Below are 20,807 nucleotides of genomic sequence, written 5' to 3' on the forward strand. Positions count from 1 at the left end.
AATAACTGTTTTCTGTGTTTTTGTTTGTGTGTGTGTGTGTGTGTGTGTGTGTGTGTGTGTGTGTGTGTGGGGGGGGGGGGGGTTTGGGGGGAGGGGGTCGGTGACTCTCCCTTGTCATATCAAAGAGGCAAAGCCTCAGGTTAAATGACTCTGCTGTCTGTGACAGATTTGTAGGGACATAATTCAACAACGGCCTGATTTCATATGAAACACATGAATAGCTAATATGAATGACATGAGGGGACAACAATGCGAAAGGGATGGGGGGGGGGGGTCACAAACACCTGGGGAGGCGTGTGCGCTCACCTGCTTGGAGAGTGCGTCCTTTTCTGGGCTCGCTGAGGGGGCCGTTGCCAGCCGCATTGAAGGCAGAGAGCTTCACCTGGTAGAACGTGTAGCTGGTCAGGTTCTTCAGCTTCACCATGGTCTCCGGCAGGAAGAGGATCTTCACCTTCTCTGTCTCGTTTTGATTGTCCATTTCCCAGTAATGGATCTGGAGTGAGAGAGAGAGAGAGAGAGAGAGAGAGAGAGAGAGAGAGAGAGAGAGAGAGAGAGAGAGGGGTGGGGTCAGACGACACTTAGATGCAACAGTGTGCATCTCTTTCCTGAAACCGCACCAATGACTGGAGAAAGCATGGACAGCATGCCGACATACTCTTCCGTTACACAGAAATAAAGCCAAAATACATAAATGTTCAAATTGGAGTCAGAGTCTGTGCTTTTTGGAGCCACACATGCATGGTAAACAGAATATCAGTCAGGTCTGCCCAGAACCCAACCCGTATGTGGTTAAATCTCTTCCATTCTGTGGTTCCTTTCGGCTGCTTCAGTTTTAAAATGCGCTTACGATGTGCGTGCTGATTACAGTCATTGATCCATACACAAATTTAGAATTTGAAACATTAACGTGAAATGTATTTCAGGGTAATCACGGGCCAAAATGAAATTGATCTAAGCCCAAATATAGTTATCTCTATCGCTCTGTCAGACATCATAATGTGATTCACAGCATGTAGTATGTCTTAGATTTGGCCCATTCCTCCTCCTTAGGAGATGGCAGTAAGGAAGAAAAAAGAAAAGGGAAATGGGTACTGGAGACAGAGTATAAAAGAAATGCAAGGAGAGCGAGAGGCAATGAGCGAAAGAGCAAGAGAGAATGATGAAAAATGAGAGACTGCTGCAGAGTAATACAAATAAATAAATGCATGAACAAGATGGTGTGAGAAAGAGACGGGCAAAGAGAGGCTGTGAGAATTAGAGATGAGAAAAAACAAAGGGAGGAAGAGAGAGAGAGGGAATTTAGGGAAAGACATGGAAAGTGGAAGTGAAACAGTGAAAGAGAGAGAGAGAGCGAGAGAGAGAGAGAGAGAGAGAGAGAGAGAGAGAGAGAGAGAGAGAGAGAGACTGACAAAGGCAGAGGTGGAGGTAGAGATGGGCAGAAGAGTGGCGGTAGTCACCTTGTAGCCTTGAATGATGCCATTTTGGGTTTCCACGGGCGGTGGCTCCCACAGCACCTCCAGCTGGGACGAGGAGAGGGGACTGACCCGGATGTTCTGGGGGGCCACAGAAGGAGCTGAGGGCAGAGCGGGTACAACACCGTGAGGCCAACACAACCAGTCACTCGGAGAGACACATGATGACACACACACACACACACACACACACACACACACACACACACACACACACACACACACACACACACACACACACACACACCACAGTGAGTGCAGCGGTTCCAACGAAGACACAGCTTCACAGCCACGAAGCACTTCACAGCTGCTGTCGCAATGCCACACAGAACTTAATGCAAAACCTGATGGGCTGTGAAGGAGTCCAGCGCCACCAAGGTGAGGGTCACCACCATTAAACTGTACAGCAATTCCAAAGGACAAAAAAAGTATTTTACCACACTTGTTGGTAACCACAATGCCACTTCTGCATGAGTGCTTTTGGAAGAGGGGAATAAATAGTGTGGTTCTCAGATGCCATAAATCTGGAGCATATTTAAGAGCCTTGAGGCGTGGAGTGAAGGGGGTGGGGGGGGGAGGGGGGTGGTGCTGATGGTGCTGCTGCTGGTGATGGTGGTAGGGGGTCTCTGGCATCATTGGAAAAAATAAACGAAAATAAGCGTTCCAAGTGCTCTCCAGCAGAGTCTATTTTTCTGATCTCTGGCCACGACCCAGCAGGCTTTAAGAGCAGCGTAGTCCCGTTGCCCAGCATCCTCCATCGCCGCCCCGCTGCCTGGCAACCCAGCCCCCCATCCCCACCCCCTCTTCCCCCGGCCCCCGACTCTGTGCCAACCTGACGTTAATCAGCGGGAAATTCATTTGTTTGTTTGCAGCGCGGGCGCACCTCCTGCTGTCGAGAGGACTCTCTCCCGGCCTGGCCTTTTTCTAATGACGCCGCTAATAACCTGATGCTGATAACCCCGGCTGCAAAGCCAGCTGCTGGAGCTCGCCATGACAGATTCATATTTACTGCTTCATTAAACTCCTTACGAGAAAGAAAGGGGGGGGGATTAGGAAAAAGGAAAACTAACACTAGTTAGTGAGTGACACTAGACCTAGGCTAAGTAAGAACTACCATGGCAATCAGAGACAGTGATGTGTTTGCACACTTCACGTGTGGGTGTGACGCTAAACTAAGACAGCTCCATGTTTTGTAAATATTTCATGACTCTTTGCAGGGAGAACCTGAAAGGCTGAAAAGTGACAGCTCGCGTTTGCGGCAATTTGCCCGCTTTCGATACATTTCCAAAACGAGGGCCGCGGCACGCTCGATAGCGCTGCGATTGATCGCGGCACAGAGCAGGGCCAGCTGCGCTCCCATTGATCAAATGTGCCTCGTGCTATATGCAGATGGGTCTGGCCACAGCGGCAGCCGGGCTCACGAGAAAACAGTCAGTCCAGCTCCCTGCGCTGTCGCATTTTCTGGGGGCAAAAATGTTCTGCCTCTCCTGTGCAATTAGCGTTGCATTCTCGATGTTGTGTCTTCAAAGCTGTCATGTTTGGCTCGGGTCCTTCTGGCAGCTCATTAGGTGAGGCGGTCCAGTGCGTGCCTGCTCTTAAGGCACAGGGTAGTCGTGTTAGACGGCAAATAGGAGCCCATCACAGTAGCTGTTTTTCAAGCAACAGGGATGGTTAAAAGCCTGGAGGGAGCTTTTGGATTTTGTTTTGATTTTTTTTGCCAATTGAACAGTTTTTGACAAAGAGACAGCAGGTAAATGGACATGATTAACATGCTGCGTCTGTCCTTTGCTGAGCCAGAAGCTTTCAAAGATGTGGTTCATTGAAACCAATGCGTGAGTGTGAGTGTGTGCGCATGAGTGTGTGTGTGTGTGTGTGTGTGTGTGTGTGTGTGTGTCCAGCCTCTCACAGGTTTAAGAACAATATGTTTCTGCTGTCATCCACAATAAAAGCCAGGCTTTTTTCCCCTCCTGTAAAATCTCTATCTCAGCAAGGTCAAGTACATAGGCTGAAATGAAATGTGAAAGCAGGAGTGAAAAAAAGACCTGCAGAAAAAAAGAAAAAAGAAAAAGCAACCCGTTGAGCACAAAAGCGCTGCTCAAACGAGACAAACTGATCCTACGCCGCTGCTATTCCTGGCTCTTCCCGGCGTGTCCAGGTCATTCAGATTCAGTTACAACCTTTTTTTTCCCCCTTTTAAACGAATCTCTCAAAAGAGCGCCACGCCCAGGAGCCCCTCCCTTCCTCTGCTTCAGCCAGGACATGAGCTGCTATGGGGGTGAGCTAGAGAGGGAAGAGCAGATGAGGGAACGTGACGCCTGCTCGCGGTGACAGCTGTCACTCAGGCAGATGACGAATGCCTCACAACAGCTCCCTGTCCACTAAAACAGCCAGTGGCGTCAGACTGGTCACTGTCTCCTGTCACTGCTCAGTGCACACCTCCCTATTGTATCGTCAATATGTCTTACTCCCCCTTCTCCCTTCCACTCCAGTACCCCCAACCCCCCCCCCCCCTCCGCTCTCCTTTTGACACATTCGAGAAATCGCAATTCATATCTGTCATGGCCGGTGTCAGCCCCGGATGGGTTGCAGCACCCTACCCTCAGTGTGCACTCCTGGGCATTTCAATTCGACCCCAACCTCACGTCTCACGTCTGCTGTCCATCATCACCGCCTACAGACGCTGTCAGGGGCTTAAGGAGGCATGTGTGTGTCTATGTGTGTGTGTGTGGTGTGTGGGTTTTGCCTTCATGCCCCCGTCTAATGGATTCCCTCGCATAGCTATGATGACATAAGGTGATGGAGGCCTCGGTCAGATGGAAGGGTGACCTCCATCAACCCAGCAGCCACTTCTGCTTGAGTGGCGATACTGCATTCAGGCCTTCTCAAAGCGGTGTCAGTTTCTTAATAAAATCCTCCAAAGGACAAACAGCAACCCCAGAAACCAACCCAAAACTTTTTGATGGATCGTCTCATGTTAACATTCATAGGCAATTTGTAAGAGAAATTACGCAGGCTGATAGATGCTAAAAGGTCATCTTTACTTAATGTAGCATTTCCAAACCAACCCCACCCTGCAATTTGCTGCATTCCAAGTGGCAACAAAAGTAGACAACGCTTCCACAATAAAGTGCTGAGGCCGACAATCATCTGACGATCACTGGATGATTTTCACATCCGTGATGATGACTGACGGGCGATAAAGGCGTTCCGTACCTGCTTCGCCGACAAACACCTCAAATGGAGCGCTGGGCGGACTCTCGCCGATTATATTGTAAGCTGTCATCACTATTTCATAGCGTCTGTATTTCTGCAGCTCTGGTGGAGAGAGGCAAAGAGAAAAAAAAATTAGCGGGACAACACAATAACATAAAAGCTCGACATTGAGATTGACAAGATGGAGACGTTCCTTCTTTGTTGCCAGATGAAAGGGAAGTGACAGAAGCCTATAAGACTCCAGCAGTGGCTTCAGGGAGATATTGCTTTCTTTTCTTTCTATCCCCCCACACTCTTCTGCCATGAAACTGGTGTATTATTGTATGAGTGGGGCAGGCATTATTCTATTTGTTTGGAATGAGTCCCTGCGCCACAAGAAAAGGACTCACGTGACTCGGAGTACAAAAGCAAAAAAAGAGATTCCCCCCTGAATATCCGCAGGCAAACAGTTTGCAGCCAAAATAGAGAGATTAGAAGAAGCACCTTGTATTTCAGAACAGGGGAGAGAGCATTTGGGATTACCCTTCCTTGCCAGAGGCAGTGCTGAATATTTTGTTAGGACTTCAAAGCAGGCTTCCTTAAAATAGATAGACGATTAAATGAGTAACTTACGCGTTAACTCAAATTCGGTTAGCGAAGGATTGCTCACGGTCTTCACAGTGCTTTTGCCTGATGGAGAGAGAGAGAAATATAGAGAAATATGGAGATAGAGAGATTTGGTAGAGAGAAATATTGAGGGGGGGGGGACAAGAGAGAGGGATGCATTACAACATAAGCAAAGCTGGCAAACACAAATCAAAGAGATATTTCATAACATGGCCATAAATTTCCTGCTCTCTGCCAGATCTAGCTCATCAGAGGCTTCTCCACATGATTGATGAAATCTTGTGACGCTCATCTTGACTTCCGAAGAGAGGCATCAGAAAGGATTCCACAGCCAATACAGCCCACACTTCACCATAAGCCCCAGACACATGAGCTGCTTAGTAGGATTTGTAAAAAAATAACTCTAACCTGGGTTACCCAAACCAATTTAGATACTAAAAAATACCATTACTCCTCCTCCTCCAACTACTGCTGCAACCTTTACTACTACTGCTGCTGCTGCTGCTGCTGCTGCTGCTGCTGCTGCTCCTACTACTACTACTACTACTGCTACTGCTACTGCTACTGCTACTGCTACTGCTACTGCTGCTGCTACTGCTGCTGCTACTGCTACTGCTGCTGCTGCTGCTGCTGCTGCTGCTGCTGCTGCTGCTACTACTACTACTACTGCTACTACTACTACTGCTACTACTACTACTACTACTAATGTTACTACTGCTACTACTACTGTTACTACTGCTACTACTACTGCTACTGCTACTACTACTGTTACTGCTACTACTATTGCTGCTACTGCTACTACTACTACTACTACTACTGCTACTGCTACTACCACTACTACTACTATAAATATGTGTTATGGAACTGGAGTACTACTTATAATAATAGATGTGTTGAAAAAGAATGTGTTTCATTGCATGGCGTGACAGCATCTACTGTGTGTGGGTTTATATCCTCCTCTGGAGGGATATGCTACACTACACTCCAATATGCTGTCAGGTAGGTAGACAAAATTAATTTCCATTTCAAAAGCCACATTAATAGACTTCAACAACTGCACGCCCTGCTCCCCCGCCCCCAAAATAAACAATAACAACAACAACAATAATAACAATACTAATAATAGTTATAATAATATCCTGGACACACTGTGGGTGGCGTGTAGAGTTTTGGGTGACAAGCCCTCACAAAAGCCCTATTTTTGGCACTCTCCATGAGGCCTCTAAAGATCATTTTCTTAAAGCCTGCACATGGCAGCCCACGTTTGGCCTGAGAGGACGGAGGAGATATGGCACACTACTGGCCTGACTGGCTGGTGAAGGAAGGGAAGGAAGGAAGGAAGGAAGAAAAGGGAGGGTGGAAAAAAATTAAATATGCTTCCTTGCTTGGCTGCTCTAGGCTTGTGCATTTAAATGCTGTCAACACTGCTGAGTCCAATTTGTCAAAAGAGATTTAGCGGCGTGGATGGCCGTCGGTGAGAGGAGTGCAGTGGCATGCTCACTGCCCAAGACTTGAGCTCAGACTCATGATTCCACACCTCACGCAGCACAGGCATGTAATGAGTTCACCTCCGCTCAGTCAGCCACTGGAAAATTAGTCCTCGACTGAACAGAAAGCACCAGAGAGAGAGAGAGAGAGAGAGAGAGAGAGAGAGAGAGAGAGAGAGAGAGAAAGAGAGGGAGAGAGAAAAAGAGGGAGAGAAAAAGAGAGAGTGAGAGAAAGAGAGGCAGAGAAAGAGAGGCAGAGAGAGAGAGAGGGAGAGAAAGGGAGGGAGAGAGAGAGAGGGAGTGAGAGAGAGTGAAAGAGAGAGAGGGAGAAGGGAAGAAAGAGAGAGAGAGATAGGGGGAGAGAGAAAGTGAGAGAGATGAACGTGAAGGCACGGCATTAAAACCTTTCAGATAAAGTTCAAGCCTGGTTGCCCTAGCTTTGGCCGCACAAATATTCAGCATATTGACGAATATTTCACGGGCTACTTCAAGCATTTCAAAGACTCTCGGAGATGGCGATCCAACTGTAATTCTGGGCCCAGCTTGAAATGACAGAGAGCTGAATGCAGGGCTTATTGTTCCACTCGGCATCACCCACTGAATAATGGAGGGCCTTACGCAGAGGAGTAAACAAGCGCAGAGACACAGGAGTGTGGAAACACAACATTTCTTGTGATCAAATCATTAAAACTGGTAATAAAACACATTCTAAATGCAACTTTTGCATTCTAAATTCTGCAGCTTTTAGTTATGACTGTAAACATCACACTCACACACACATAAATTCTCCCTCTCTCTCTCACACACACACACACACACACACACACACACACACACACACACACACACACACACACACACACACACACACACACACACACACACACACACACACACACACACACACACACACACACACACACACACACACACACACACACACACACACACACACACACACCTCTCTGCTAGTGACAGGGTTCTTGAACAGAGCCTTTTCAAACCTCCGTCCTCTTTATCCTACCTGCCAGATCGGTGCGCGTTGACGAGCTGTTGACAGCCTTCTTTGGCTCCTGTGGAGAGCTGTCATACTGGAGCTCTCTGTAGTACAGACGGTAGCCCACCAGCACTCCGTTCACACTTTCGTCTTTGGGCGCCTGCAACATTGCACGTTAAATTAAAGGTCAAATTCCTCCCCTTTTGCTCGCCACTGTCCTTTATTAAAGAACGAATAGATAATAATAATTAAAAAAATGATAGTATGGGCAAAAGGAAAAGTGACATTTGAAGAAAAAAAAGAGACTGCTGGGTGTTCACGCATTAGTGGGTGATTAGATAAATAAGAGATGAGGATTTAATTTCTGGGGGGCTCTCAGTCAGTCAGTAATTAACAAAGCCAGCCCCTGAAAGTAATCAAGTTGCCGGGGCCTCCAGTTTTCCACTGATAAAGCAGGTTCGGGGAGTGATGATCTGGGACTCATAGGTCAGTGAATAAAGGTTTCAGCTGCTAATTAATATCCCTTTAGAGGGCTGATTGCCCCGCATGCGTGGAATATTAATTACCCCGAGCTCTCAGGAGCGCTCAGAGTGTGAACTGGGTAAATGTACGTTATCAATACTTCATGTCACTGATGTATGCAAACTTGCCGCCGTGAATACTAAGTGATGGGTGACAAGGCTCTTCAGTGGAGAACCCTTTGGGTCCAATGCTCCATTTCATTGATGAAAATCTGATAATTAAACACATTACAGCCCCATAATGTGCATGTTTAACGGCCTAAAACCCTTCAGGGGATGGGGTGGGGTGGGGTGGCGAGGACGTTTACTGTGTTTTAAGAAGGAGCCTTTTAACATGTTCACTACCGGAGCGGCGGGCGCCATTAATCTCAGCGTTACTTCAGTGTCTGGGGCCACTCGGGGGAGACCTCTGAGGAGATGAAAGCCAGTATTAATGCCATTACCTGCCACTGAACCAACACTGATGTGGTGGTGGACGGCTTCACAGCCTGGATGTCAGGGGCTTCGTCAGGAACTGTGGGCGGAGAAGGTGGGGGGAAAAATGTAATGATTTCAAAAGATGGTAAGGTTAATCACCAGTTAGTGTGTCGGACACATTCATTTTGTGCATAGTGATTTGTACCATGTCTTTTACTAGTATAAAAATAAGTATAAATGTAATATCTGTGTCTGCACAGTACCAAAATGCACTTGTGCTGATGAGCCCTCGTGTTGTCTTTTGTGTTGAATACAGTTTCCCCTTAACCCCCTATCATCAACCATCACAACGCTAAGTGTTAATCAGTGAGAGAGCCTACATTTGACTAGAATATCACTTTCAGAATGTGAGTAACTGTCCCTGTCATTGCCCAGAATAATCCAATGACGCATGTTGGTGAGTCATTACTCCACACATACGACGACGGCAGACAGCGCAAAGCATAACTCCAACGCCGCTCATGTGAATCAATGCTAAATCAGTCAAGCGGCCCAGAGGCCCTGTGTGTGTACATCATCTTCAGTAGGACTCCACTCACTGTCTTGTAAGGTGGTGACTGCGTCCGTCTCTTTGCTGTACTTGCTGTCTCCGATGTCGTTAGTCGCCATCATCCTCAGCTTGTAGGAGGTGTAGGGTTTGAGCCTGAGAGACAGGGGGAAAGAAAACACAGGCTACAAGTTAGTTCACTCAGCATGCAGGGCCATGTAAGGCTTTGGGCCTTCTCCATCTCGCAAGAACCATGTGCTTTTGTCCGACAATGCTAGCTATCCTCCTTCCCACTTCCACCCACTCACCACCCACACACACACACCTCACAGTCACACAGATCTGACTTGTTGGTAAATCCCTCTCCAGCCCCAAAAACTCATAGTCACGACAGACATAAAACTGGTAAATGAGTGAGCTATGGTGCAGCAGGTGAGCGCGCAACTCGATTCAATTATCTCGATCTGCGGAGGAGACCGTTGCCGTTTCTCTGGGCCGCTCCTGCATCTCTGCGCAGCCTAGTGCCGCTGCAGGAGTCATCTTCTCCAAGGGCCTGGGGAGAGGAGAAGCGCACCAGCAGGCCACTAATCCTCCACCAGCAGAGTCAGGCACAAATCAAGCCTAAATAATCCATCTAACGGCACTCACGCTGCTCGGGCGGCCGTTAAAAAGGGAGGATGAAGCAGACAGACCCAAACAGAGAGAGAATGAGAGAGAGAGAGAGAGAGAGAGAGAGAGAGAACGAGAGAACGAGAGAGAGTGGAGGAGAGAGGCGAGAAGCAATAGGAGATGGCCCTCTGAATGCATATAAAATAGCATTTGACTGCCCAGATAATCACCGTCGCAGGCCGAGCGATGTAATTCAAACGCCAGCCTGGCTGGGCTTCTCTGCTGGCGTGCCACGCCACTGCGGACCGACTCGCACTTTTTCCTAATCATAATCGTGGCGAGAGCAATAAATCGGCCCTGGAGGAAAAAGCCTTCTTAGCGTTTAATAACAATCCCATCGTATAACTCAGGCAGAATAGCAGCGCCGGGATCCGAGGCGGGGGTTTCACTGCCCCGATGCAGACGAGGGAAATAAACTCATCCACAGAGTGCACGGTGAAATCAACTCGCCGTCAGATTCGTTAGTGGTTCTTCTCCGTTGCTCTTGTCTGCACCAACACAGGTGGCCATGAGCATAATCGATTAGATTTGCAGGAGTAGTGTTGTGTTAGCTGTCCTGTAACTACTGTGCCTTGCCCTGTTGGGACATGTTGAGTTGTAAAATGTGCTGTACCGTTATGTGCTGTCCTGCGCTTGTCGATGCTACACTCATCTCCACTGAGTAGTGCACAATGTAATACTTTTGTTGTATGTTTTCTCTGTTTCTCCTTCTCTGTGTCACACACTCGGTGCTTGGTCTCGCTCACCGGTCCACGTCCCAGGAGGTGAAGTTGTGTCCGATGGCGGAGGAGTGGGTGAGCCAGATCCCGTCCGGCAGCTCTTGCGTCTGCAGGGTGAAGTAGCGCACCGGAGACGAGCCGTCGCCCCCGGGGACCCAGTCCAGCTGCAGCCGGCGGGACTGCACCAGGCCCTGGGGGACACTCAGCTGCACCGGGGGCTGGGGACGCTCTGAGGAGGACACCACAGGCTGATTACAGCACAGCACAGCACAGCACTCAGTGGCAACACCCATTCAGAAAGTCAATAAAACAAATTATATAAATAATAATTTAGAGTAGCTAAGCAACATATTACTAGATCATATGAAATGACTACATCGTACACATATTGGTACATACATGTACAACATGTGTTCATGTATTCCATGTACACTACACATATTCTTCCTCCTGAAAATAGTTTCATTCACATTTTTCGCAAATTCACAATTTCATGCAATAGAGTTTTTTTATGGTATGATAAATGAAGATGTTCACTTCGAGACTAACGCAAGCCTTTCATGTGCTCCAGTGCAAATCATAAACACAAGCGAAATTAAAGACAGTGGCTCTGAACGCTGACCCTGGAGACATTAAAAACTAGTATTCTTTAGACCTTCCCCCAAAGAAAGGGCTTCATAAACCAGTGTTGCTCAAATAGGGCCCTTTATCCTGTTTTGTTGTCTTTTAAACGATGACACTCTAAATGCAGGGGTTGGATCTTTGGAGGGCTCTGGAGGACTACACTGACGAAAGGGATTGGGACTTAATTTACACCAGAGCTGCTGATGGATACACAGTGGAAAGCTCCAACAAGCATTACTTTTGTGTGTGTGTGCATGTATTTTTATATAGTTATAGCATAAGCATCTATCAGATGCTTTTGTCCACAGCAAAGTATTCGTATAACTCTATTTGTCTTTATGCATGCACATGTGTGTGTGGGTGTGTGTGTGTGTGCGTGCATGTGTGTATGGGGCTGTGTCTGTGTATTAGTCACCCCCCTCATGGGCATGACCCCCCCATTGATTCCGATGGAAGCAGTCGATGAGCGGAGGCATAATTGTTTATTTTAACGGTGTCCGTTATCGATTGACATTAAAGATGCAAATCATGTACTGTGAAGGCTATCGAGTGGCCTAGTCCCTGTGTCAGTGCTTGTGACTCAGAAGAGGTTTGTTTAAAAAAAAAAAGAGCCCAGATCAATCACACTTGAGGAGGTCATAGGTTGAAATGGTCTTTGTCTTCTCAAACCTACTGAAAGGACTGAGAGAAACTGACGCAATTAAAAGACAACTGATAGAAAAACGTGTCTCTCGCGGCGCTGTATCGCTGGAGAGTCTCAGCACCGTGCCTTTCTGCGTGACACCAAGAGTATTTATACCCCATTTCCATCCTCCGCTGGTTAAATAAACCAGTAAAGGTCATTCTTGGAATATGGAGGCAGCAGTGAACAAGCTAACACGAAACATAATGCTGATAAAGTTAAAAGCGGCAGTAATACTCTTGTCAGACCTCAGAGGTACTGAAGTGGCTGGCATATATAAAAAGTGGTCAAGTGTGACAGTAAGGGGGCACACAGCAGGAGAGAGACAGAGGACACATTAAGAGGTATTTGTATTGAAACAGCGGGATGTGATATTGACAGTCACCTCTGACTTCGGTGGTGATGACTATGGCCTGCGCTGCGGTGCCCCAGCCCTGCTCTGTTTTGGCGCTGATCCGGAAGATGTAGGCCGACTCCGGGCGCAGGCCCGAGGCTGTGAACTGGCGAGCGTCTGGGCCCACCACCACTGTCGTGAACTGGTTTGGGTCTCCGGTATCCAGCCGATAAGCCACCTGATATCCTGGAATAGAGAAGGGTGGAAGATGTGTTATTGGGCTGTGGTTGTTTATGGCCATCTGCCTGCAAGTCTGCTGTTCTGCCTCTCTCTCGCTCTCTCTCTCTCACACATTCTCTCTCTCTCTCTCAGTCTGTCTCACTCTCTCTCTGTCTCTCTTTCTCTGTTGTCTTTCTCTGTCTGTTTCTTGGTTATCAACAAAATAGATCTTTTTTTTCAACACTCTTCTATTGACCACAAAATGTTCCCGCCGAGAGATTATTTTTCTCCAACACAATCTGGTCATAAATTGTTTTTGGAATCCCACAGAATGAACAAAAAAAGAAAGGGAAAAACAAAACAAAATAATGAAGAAAAAAAACTATTTCTTTGTCTGAAAGCCAATAGTTTAAAGGGAAAGCTGTTTTAAAGACACCCCCAAGAATAGAGAAGTCTTGATGATGAATGACTTTCAAAGGTCTTCACCGCACTTCAAAATTTGTTCCACTATCACCAACTTCAAATGAACTCCTGGTTACTTTCCCTTGCCATTCCTCTCCCGTATCAGAGGGGAAAACGGATTATTTAAATTTTTCTTCACTAGTGGGGCCTCCTGTATTTCCATTACTCTCTAAAATGAAGTATGAGATTTTGGACCTGGGGCTGAGTGGGCACCATGGTACGCCTGGTCTGCTGCTCGTGACTCTACACATCTGGTCACTATGCTCGTGTACCACGGATGAATTTGCGGCACATTACTATAACATGAAAACAAACAGCGTTCAATCCCATCCTGTGATCAAATTCTTGCACTCTAGACATTTCTACCTCTGTGACCCCTAAAATGGTTACTGCAGAGCCGACACACATGAAACATGCCCAGTTAAACTGCCCAGCAGGCTACCAGATGACTTTCATCGGAGATTGACTGCACGTCGAGAAAACCTTCGGGGCAAACAAATGAGAGTGTTATCGGGATGCAGCCATGGGCAGACAGATCCGTGGGCAGCCGACTTGAGCCCCGGCTCGCGAGAACAGCGCTGTATTATCCCAGTATCTATTTATCTTTCTGCCGTGTAGCGTTCCGCGTGGCGGCCTTTGGGCTGCACTGTAATGACAAACTAGGCCGAGTGCTGGAACATGAACCACTCAGGGGCTGGTATTTCATCCTAATGTCCACTCCAGCCACCAGGGCCGGTGGAAAATAACAGCAGCCCCCCCTCCGAGCGGCTTTTATGTCGGGGAGCTGTTTGCCAGGGGTGTCAGGGGCGCTGCGAGCGGGTAATTCGGATGTGTAGAAAACCACTCCGCTGGCTCCAGTCACCTCCTCTCCTCCCTCCACTCTTTTTTTCCTTGTGCCCACGGAGCTGTGACCCATGTCGTGTTTGCTGGGACTTTTTCACTTTTCACTACATTTTTTCGCTGCGAGAGGGTGCTGGGCCGTGTAATTTGCTGGGTCACCACCTCCCTCGCCGAACTCCTGGAGCTCTATTTTCTCCTCATTGGCTGGCGATTGCTGGTCCTGGAGAGGCCTGGGCTGCCCGCTCACTCACAAGGGGTGAGGGGAGCAGCAGACGGCCATCTCCCATAGGTCTGAAGTGAGCTTTGCTGCAGGATCCACTTCCGCCCATTTACTGCGGCCAACACAACTAAGCTTGAGCCTCCAGTTTACAGATTCCAGTGTTACCCATTTCAATGACCCTACACAGGACTGAAGTGAACATACACAGAAGTGAACATGACTAAATTACATTAAGTACATTGGAAGCAAATTGCACAAAGGTATGTTTGCTCTAGGAGGACTCATTAAAGTCCCCTTTAGGTCCGAGTCTGGAAAAACACAAGATCATTTTGACCTTACGTACACTGTCAGGATGAAATCATATATGTCTAATAAGTTCAATATATTTAAGCAGAATATATGATCACATGGTATATAATGGGTAGAGTATCCTTCCTGCGGAGGTCACAGATTTAATACATAGGGAAGCTCATGACAGTGACTGCATCAGGCCCTACTCTCTGTCAGTGAGGAGGGTAATAAAGTCTGTTGAGCATGTTTGGCCCCCTGTGAAATCTGGCATGAAATTCCAAAACAATATCCTCCTACTCCCCCATCATCTCCTGCCTCCTGTTTTGTGAGTCTCTGCGCTCTGCGCTCTTGACACGCTGCGCTAGTGCGCTAGCGCTCTAGGAGGCAGATGCACGCTGGATTAGTCCATCCGCAGCAAACTCAAAAGCAAACTCCCTCTGCTCTCCAGCCATCAGTGGTCAGCTCTGCCGACTCTTCTGAGAGAGGGTTTGTATGCGTGTGCGTAGGGAGCAGTCGGTTGAAGGAAGCGGGATTTTCAATGGCTTTTGAAAAACTGGATTACATCGGCGGAGCAGCTATGAATAAAACTAGCTTACAAGAATTCAGGGCTAAATGGCCGTGCTGTGCCACAATTCAAAGGCAAACGAAGCAGGGGGGGGGGGGGGGCTAGGCTGGATAGGAATGGTGGCTTGGTGTTTCTACACACTGCCAATGTATGCACACCAGCTAACGGCGCCAATGAGAAGGCACCAATTTGTTCTCTTGTAATCTTTCAAAGCGCCTCACCATGAGACTTGGAAGGGAAGAAAAGAGAAAATATTCCTTTTTTCTCTCCTTCTCTCGAACTCCCCCTCGCGCCCCCCCCCCCCCAAAAAAAAACTTGGATCCTTGAATAGAACTGTGATCCGAGAAAGAGGGGGAAAAAAAACTGACAAAGTATCCCCCCAAGTATCATGGCCATATCTCATCTCCTCCAGGTCTACTGCCTTCTTCCTGCGTCTGATCCGTTGAAACGACAAGACTTGGCAAGCCGCTATTCTGGGATTCATTCAGTGCGAGTTGTTAGTCGGCCTAATCTCATTACGAGGCAGAAGGATTTTCTCTTTCACCTCATCTGAGGTATTAGTCTCAGGTGCGCGGCGATAAGACTCCTCTCACGGCACACAGTGAAAGAACACATGCTACTGTGACGCTCTGATGTGACCTGTGCTCTCCTGATACATAGTACATGTTTGGATAGGAAGCCAGTGCAGCGCAGCACAGTGAGCAGCAAGAGAGAGAGAGAGAGAGAGAGAGAGAGAGAGAAAGGGTTGTTTTTTCCCGAAATCAAAAGGCTACGAGAGGTAATGGGTGATTTCCAGAGCAGTGGGGAACCACAAATGGTTGCTTTTTTTCCACCTTGACTGCAGAAATGAGAGCACATGCAAACAGAAAAAAAGGAGATGGATTTCCAAAAAAAGCCATCTCTTGCCCCACAGCCAAACCCTGTGCAAGCTTCGTTCACCATCACTTCTGTTCACTCATCTGCAAGCTAATGACACCTCGGGTAAAGAAGGAAATGGCTTTTCTGCACTCACCCACTTCTACATGTATCTCGATGGATAGGTATGGGGAGGGACAAGAAAGAAACTAGCTGTTGTGGTTAGTTGTGGCTGTTGTGGTTAGTTGTGGCTGTTGTGGTTAGTTGTGGTTAGTTGTGGCTGTTGTGGTTAGTTGTGGTTAGTTGTGGCTGTTGTGGTTAGTTGTGGCTGTTGTGGTTAGTTGTGGTTAGTTGTGGCTGTTGTGGTTAGTTGTAGCTGTTGTAGTTAGTTGTGGTGAGTTGTGGCTGTTGTGGTGAGTTGTGGCTGTTGTGGTGAGTTGTGGCTGTTGTGGTTAGTTGTGGTTAGTTGTAGTTAGTTGCGGTGAGTTGTGGCTGTTGTGGTGAGTTGTGGCTGTTGTGGTTAGTTATGGTTAGTTGTAGTTAGTTGTGGTGAGTTGTGGCTGTTGTGGTGAGTTGTGGCTGTTGTGGTGAGTTGTGGCTGTTGTGGTGAGTTGTGGCTTTTGTGGTTAGTTGTGGTTAGTTGTAGTTAGTTGTGGTGAGTTGTGGTGAGTTGTGGCTGTTGTGGTGAGTTGTGGCTGTTGTGGTTAGTTGTGGCTGTTGTGGTTAGTCTTAATCACCCATAATGATGCCGTTGGGCTCCACTGGGGGCTGCCAGACCACTCTGACTTCTGTTAGGCGCACCTCTGGGAAGACCAGCCGTATGGGAGGCCCTGGAACTGAACACAGGATATAAAGAACATTAATGCATTGGACAAGTACCTTCATGACATCAGCACAGTAAAGCACACAGGGTAGATCACCCATTGGTCTTCGACTGGTGGTTAATACCCAAGGTTCACAAACTGGTGAAGTTTCTCTTATCAGTGTGAACAGTAACTATAACCAGGTCTTGCCACCATAGGATTCCATGTCTTCATTAGATGTTTCATGATTTAAGCAACAGACCACAAAAGAGTGTGTTGTAAGGAATGACATCATGACACCAATGTAGACCAAAATAGATCATCACAGTGAGCAAGACACCTGAAGACATTGTATCAACTATAATATAATAATTTCTTAGCGGTTCAAACACCAGTGGTTATTGTAAATTATAAAGCTACCAGAATGATACATGTATATTTGCTTGTGGACCAAACTGCGCTGTTATGAGAAATAAAAACTGAGTGGCTGGAACAAATGGTATACATATGGCGGACAATTTTCTTTTTTTTTCTCATACACTTAAGGGGTACTTGTCTTAAGGTCTAAAACTAGTTAGCTTTAGACTTGGACTCTGTAACTGAAAGAACAACACTAAAACAAATATGTTACAAGTTTACTGTACATACTGGCTGATTGTCTTGGCCTGCAAGTGCCTATGTATCACTGTGAAAAAAAGACAGCAAAAAGGTTACGTGATGACTTACTCAGGTCAAGTCTCGTTTGAGACTGAAAGGAGGGGTAACTAGAATGGACAAGAAAGCTTAGCAACCAGCATGCCTCTCTGACCTGTCAGTGGTGATATAGATTTCACAGGAACCCAGGAGGTCATCTAAACCCTATCAGTCTTGAACATGCTTTGGCGCTGGGCAAGGATACTGAGTGTAAATGTGTTTATGGTGTCTTCCGGCAGGGCTGCATGTGAATTATTAGGGGGAAGGGTGCCTAACTCTACAGAGCTATGGCTTCTCTTTCAAAAGCTGCTGTAAACATTTGACTCAAGCCCACACACACACACACACACACACAAAGTCCTTCAGACAATCGTCCAAATAAGCACTGGGGTGATGAATGCTGGGATATTATCCGCAGCTCCTGGTGCATTTAGCCATCTGACAGTGGCTATGCTTTATGAGTGCCATCAAGCATCGCGCCGTAACCCCCGAGAAGAAGAATCCCGTCCCACCCCCGTCCCACCCGCATGCCGCAGCCCCCTTTGGCACTCCACTTTCATCAATCGCCTCGCCTCGGCTCGGGCCCGCGCACTCTCGCCACGGTCAGTCTCAGAGTCATGCGCCTACGTTAATGCTAGGCTGCTTTTGTGACCAGGTTGAAACATAATTATTATTTTTAAACGAAATATGTCATTAAAATTAAATACGTACATGCCAGTCAGTTGAATGTGTTAGTGCTAGCCAAAATGAAGAGGAAATAAATCTGTATGTATATAACACAGTATGTCAGAGCTAGATCATTTATATATTGATGTTTGATCGGGCAAGTTCCATTCATCATCTATGAACCTGACCTGAGTAGACATGCTCTGACAGGTCGATGAAGCTTAGATAATGCTAACAGAACAAATAATGGGTCCCTATACATGGGATGAAAATAATGATATATGACTTCTTTGCCCAAGGTTTGCTGGTGATAGACAGTAAGGAGCAGTAGTAAGTGCTTAAGAGAAATATCTTTCAGCTTTCAAAAGGAACACATAAAGCACTGAATGTGCTGCTCAGTAACGTCTAAGTGTGTTCGATCCTTGCATGCGTACAGCTCCCCGGCATGATTACATATCCTCAGTATGGGTGAACAGTATATATGTATCAACTATATATAGGCCTATCCACAAACCGTAATGTTTTGAATGGAACTGCTTGTTCAGCTGTACAAGCGAGGTTCTCCTGAGGCTGGGTGAATGAGCAACCCGTATACACAAATACAAATACAGTGTGTCTGTCTAAGACTGTAAAATTTAGTAGAGAGCTGAGTGAAGGTCCACCATTTGCACGTGTTGGACACACCCCCCGCCCGCTTCCACCCCCTTTCCCAGGCGAGGCACGCTGCCCTGGGGTGGAGCTCGCTGATGGCTGTAGGAGGTAATGGATGCGGCGCCTCATCCTGAAGGACACAGTCTGTCACTGGAGATAAAGGGATGGTGCGAAGGAGGAGGAGAAGAGAGAGAGAGAGAGAGAGAGAAGGATAGAGGGAGGGAGTGATGGAAGAGAAGGAGTGGAGTGCTGATAAAGAGGGTGTTGATTAAAGGGAGGCCTTCCCACACCCCAACAGTGCCCCCCCCCCTCCCCCGTGCCCCTACGAGAGCTGAACTGATGAAAAGTTTCTGTGTGATTCCCTGCGCTGCCGTGAGTGAGCACCTGTGGAGGAGGGGTCCGCCGCAGACAGAATCCAATAACGCCCTGTCGCCGGGATGCACCGGTCTAACCCTAACAATGACGGAGCGCCTTTCTTGGGAGGCCTCACCGGCGCTTCGGCAAACACTGATATTGTTCCGTTCCGCGGATGCTCTGTTTGCCAATACGCTCAGAGCTCAGCACTACATCAAATCAAACAGATATTAAAGGGGCCGAAGGACTGCTGCCTTTGTACTCTGGCAAAATGGCCACGGACGCGAGGGCCGCCTTGGGTTGTTTCACGCAGTACGGGAGGACTCTGAGACACAAGTGTGCTCAATTTTCTCTTGTTTCATGCAGTGGTACATTTCTCCTGAGTGTGTGATTGCAATTTATCTGACAAAATTAAACAGACCTTGATTAATATGTGCTCTCTCTCTGTCTGCTTTTGTTTTACGACAGGAACTATGAAGCTATGCTTTACAAACAAAGGCGTAACACTGCTTCACTGAAGTCCCACGACGCCCACATTCTTTTTGTCGCTAGCATCACGATTAGCCCGGCACATCTCCTTCATTGTGTTATCAAGATTACCCCATAGCAGTGAGCTGATGTTCTCGTGCTCATTACTCCCGACACTAGTGGGAGAGTGAGTAATTAATTCAAATGAAAAAAAAAAAATTCAGAAAGTAAAAATTTTGAAAGTGCTCATGAGCATTGCGCGTGTTAGTTCATCTAATCAAACGAAATGGAGGGCTTAATCTGCCGAGTGTTCTGCTGATTCGGCCAAATCAAACTGATCAAGCTCAATTACGCAACCGCTAGCTTAGGCCGGGACAGCTGCGGCACCATTATTCAAATCTGAGAAGGGGAGAAGGGAGGAGAGGAGAGGAGAGGAGGAGCAGTCGGCGGCTCATCCTCTTGAACTCGTTTCCATGATGCAAACTTGGCAGTGCTTCGCTGTAGGGCCTGCTGTAGGAAGCCCTCGGTCCCTAATGAGGGCCATTCTTGCAGAGACTTTAAAATGGCAAACATGAGGATAATTGCTGCCAAGGTCGAGTGAGCTCACATAGGGGGTTGGGTGTTTTTTTGTTGCCGTAATGGGGCATGGGGTGGGGGGGAGCATATATATATATATATAGTATGTGCCCATTGCAGTGTCTCCACCATAAGAGCCCGCCAGAGAGAGAAAGAAAAAAAAAAGAGAGGAAAAAAGAAAGAAAAGACCTCTCCTCGGAGGGAGCCCAGGCCACTGAGAGCTGAATGCGTTATCTCCTGTGCAGAGTGCTCCAATGTTCCACATGACCAACGGCACGCCACTTCCATTAATCGCCTCCGCTCGGGCCCGCCGCGCACTCTCGCCACGGTCAGTCTTAGAGTCATGCGGCTACGTTAATGCTAGGCTGCTTTTGTGACCAGGTTGAAATAGAAACGTTATTTTTACACAAAATATGTCATTACAATTAAATGCCTACATGCTTACATGCATGCAGTGAGTTGAATGTGTTGGTACTGGAAGGGAGAAAACTACATCCAAAGTGAAGAGGAAATAAATCTGTATGTATACAACACAGTATGGCAGAGCTAGATCATTTATATAATACTGTTTGGTCGGGCAAGTTCCATTCATTATCTATGAATGTGACCTGAGCAGACTGCGAAACATGCAGACTAGCTCTGACAGATGAAGCTTAGATAATGCTTTTAAGCAGAAAGAGGAAAAAATGGGTAGTCTATGTATGAGATGAAAATCAAGATATATCATATATTCTCTGGTCAGGGTTTGCTGATGATATGATTTGGTGTGTGTGTGTGCGTGTGTGTGCGTGTGTGTGTGTGTGCGTGCGTGTGTGTGCGTGCGTGTGCGTGTGTGTGTGCGTGTGTGTGCATGAGT

At 47.3% G+C, this 20,807-nt stretch overlaps 1 protein-coding gene across 5 annotated transcripts in view; it reads right to left on the reverse strand.

The window, feature by feature from the left end:
• The window catches only part of sdk1a (sidekick cell adhesion molecule 1a), a 225,406-nt gene that overhangs the window by 10,621 nt on the left and 193,978 nt on the right, over window positions 1-20,807 (reverse strand). For all 5 annotated transcript variants that reach the window (XM_031566320.2, XM_031566337.2, XM_031566328.2 and 2 more), the window contains 10 exons: window positions 16,478-16,576; window positions 12,340-12,534; window positions 10,676-10,877; window positions 9,313-9,416; window positions 8,740-8,810; window positions 7,803-7,935; window positions 5,298-5,354; window positions 4,686-4,787; window positions 1,458-1,573; window positions 307-493 (listed from right to left, as the gene is read on the reverse strand). In XM_031566320.2, coding sequence (XP_031422180.1) covers window positions 307-493; window positions 1,458-1,573; window positions 4,686-4,787; window positions 5,298-5,354; window positions 7,803-7,935; window positions 8,740-8,810; window positions 9,313-9,416; window positions 10,676-10,877; window positions 12,340-12,534; window positions 16,478-16,576 — 1,266 coding nt within the window. The remainder of the gene's footprint in view (window positions 1-306; window positions 494-1,457; window positions 1,574-4,685; window positions 4,788-5,297; window positions 5,355-7,802; window positions 7,936-8,739; window positions 8,811-9,312; window positions 9,417-10,675; window positions 10,878-12,339; window positions 12,535-16,477; window positions 16,577-20,807) is intronic.

This window comes from Clupea harengus, chromosome 1 (genome assembly GCF_900700415.2).
Source record: "Clupea harengus chromosome 1, Ch_v2.0.2, whole genome shotgun sequence".
Classification (NCBI taxonomy): domain Eukaryota; kingdom Metazoa; phylum Chordata; class Actinopteri; order Clupeiformes; family Clupeidae; genus Clupea; species Clupea harengus.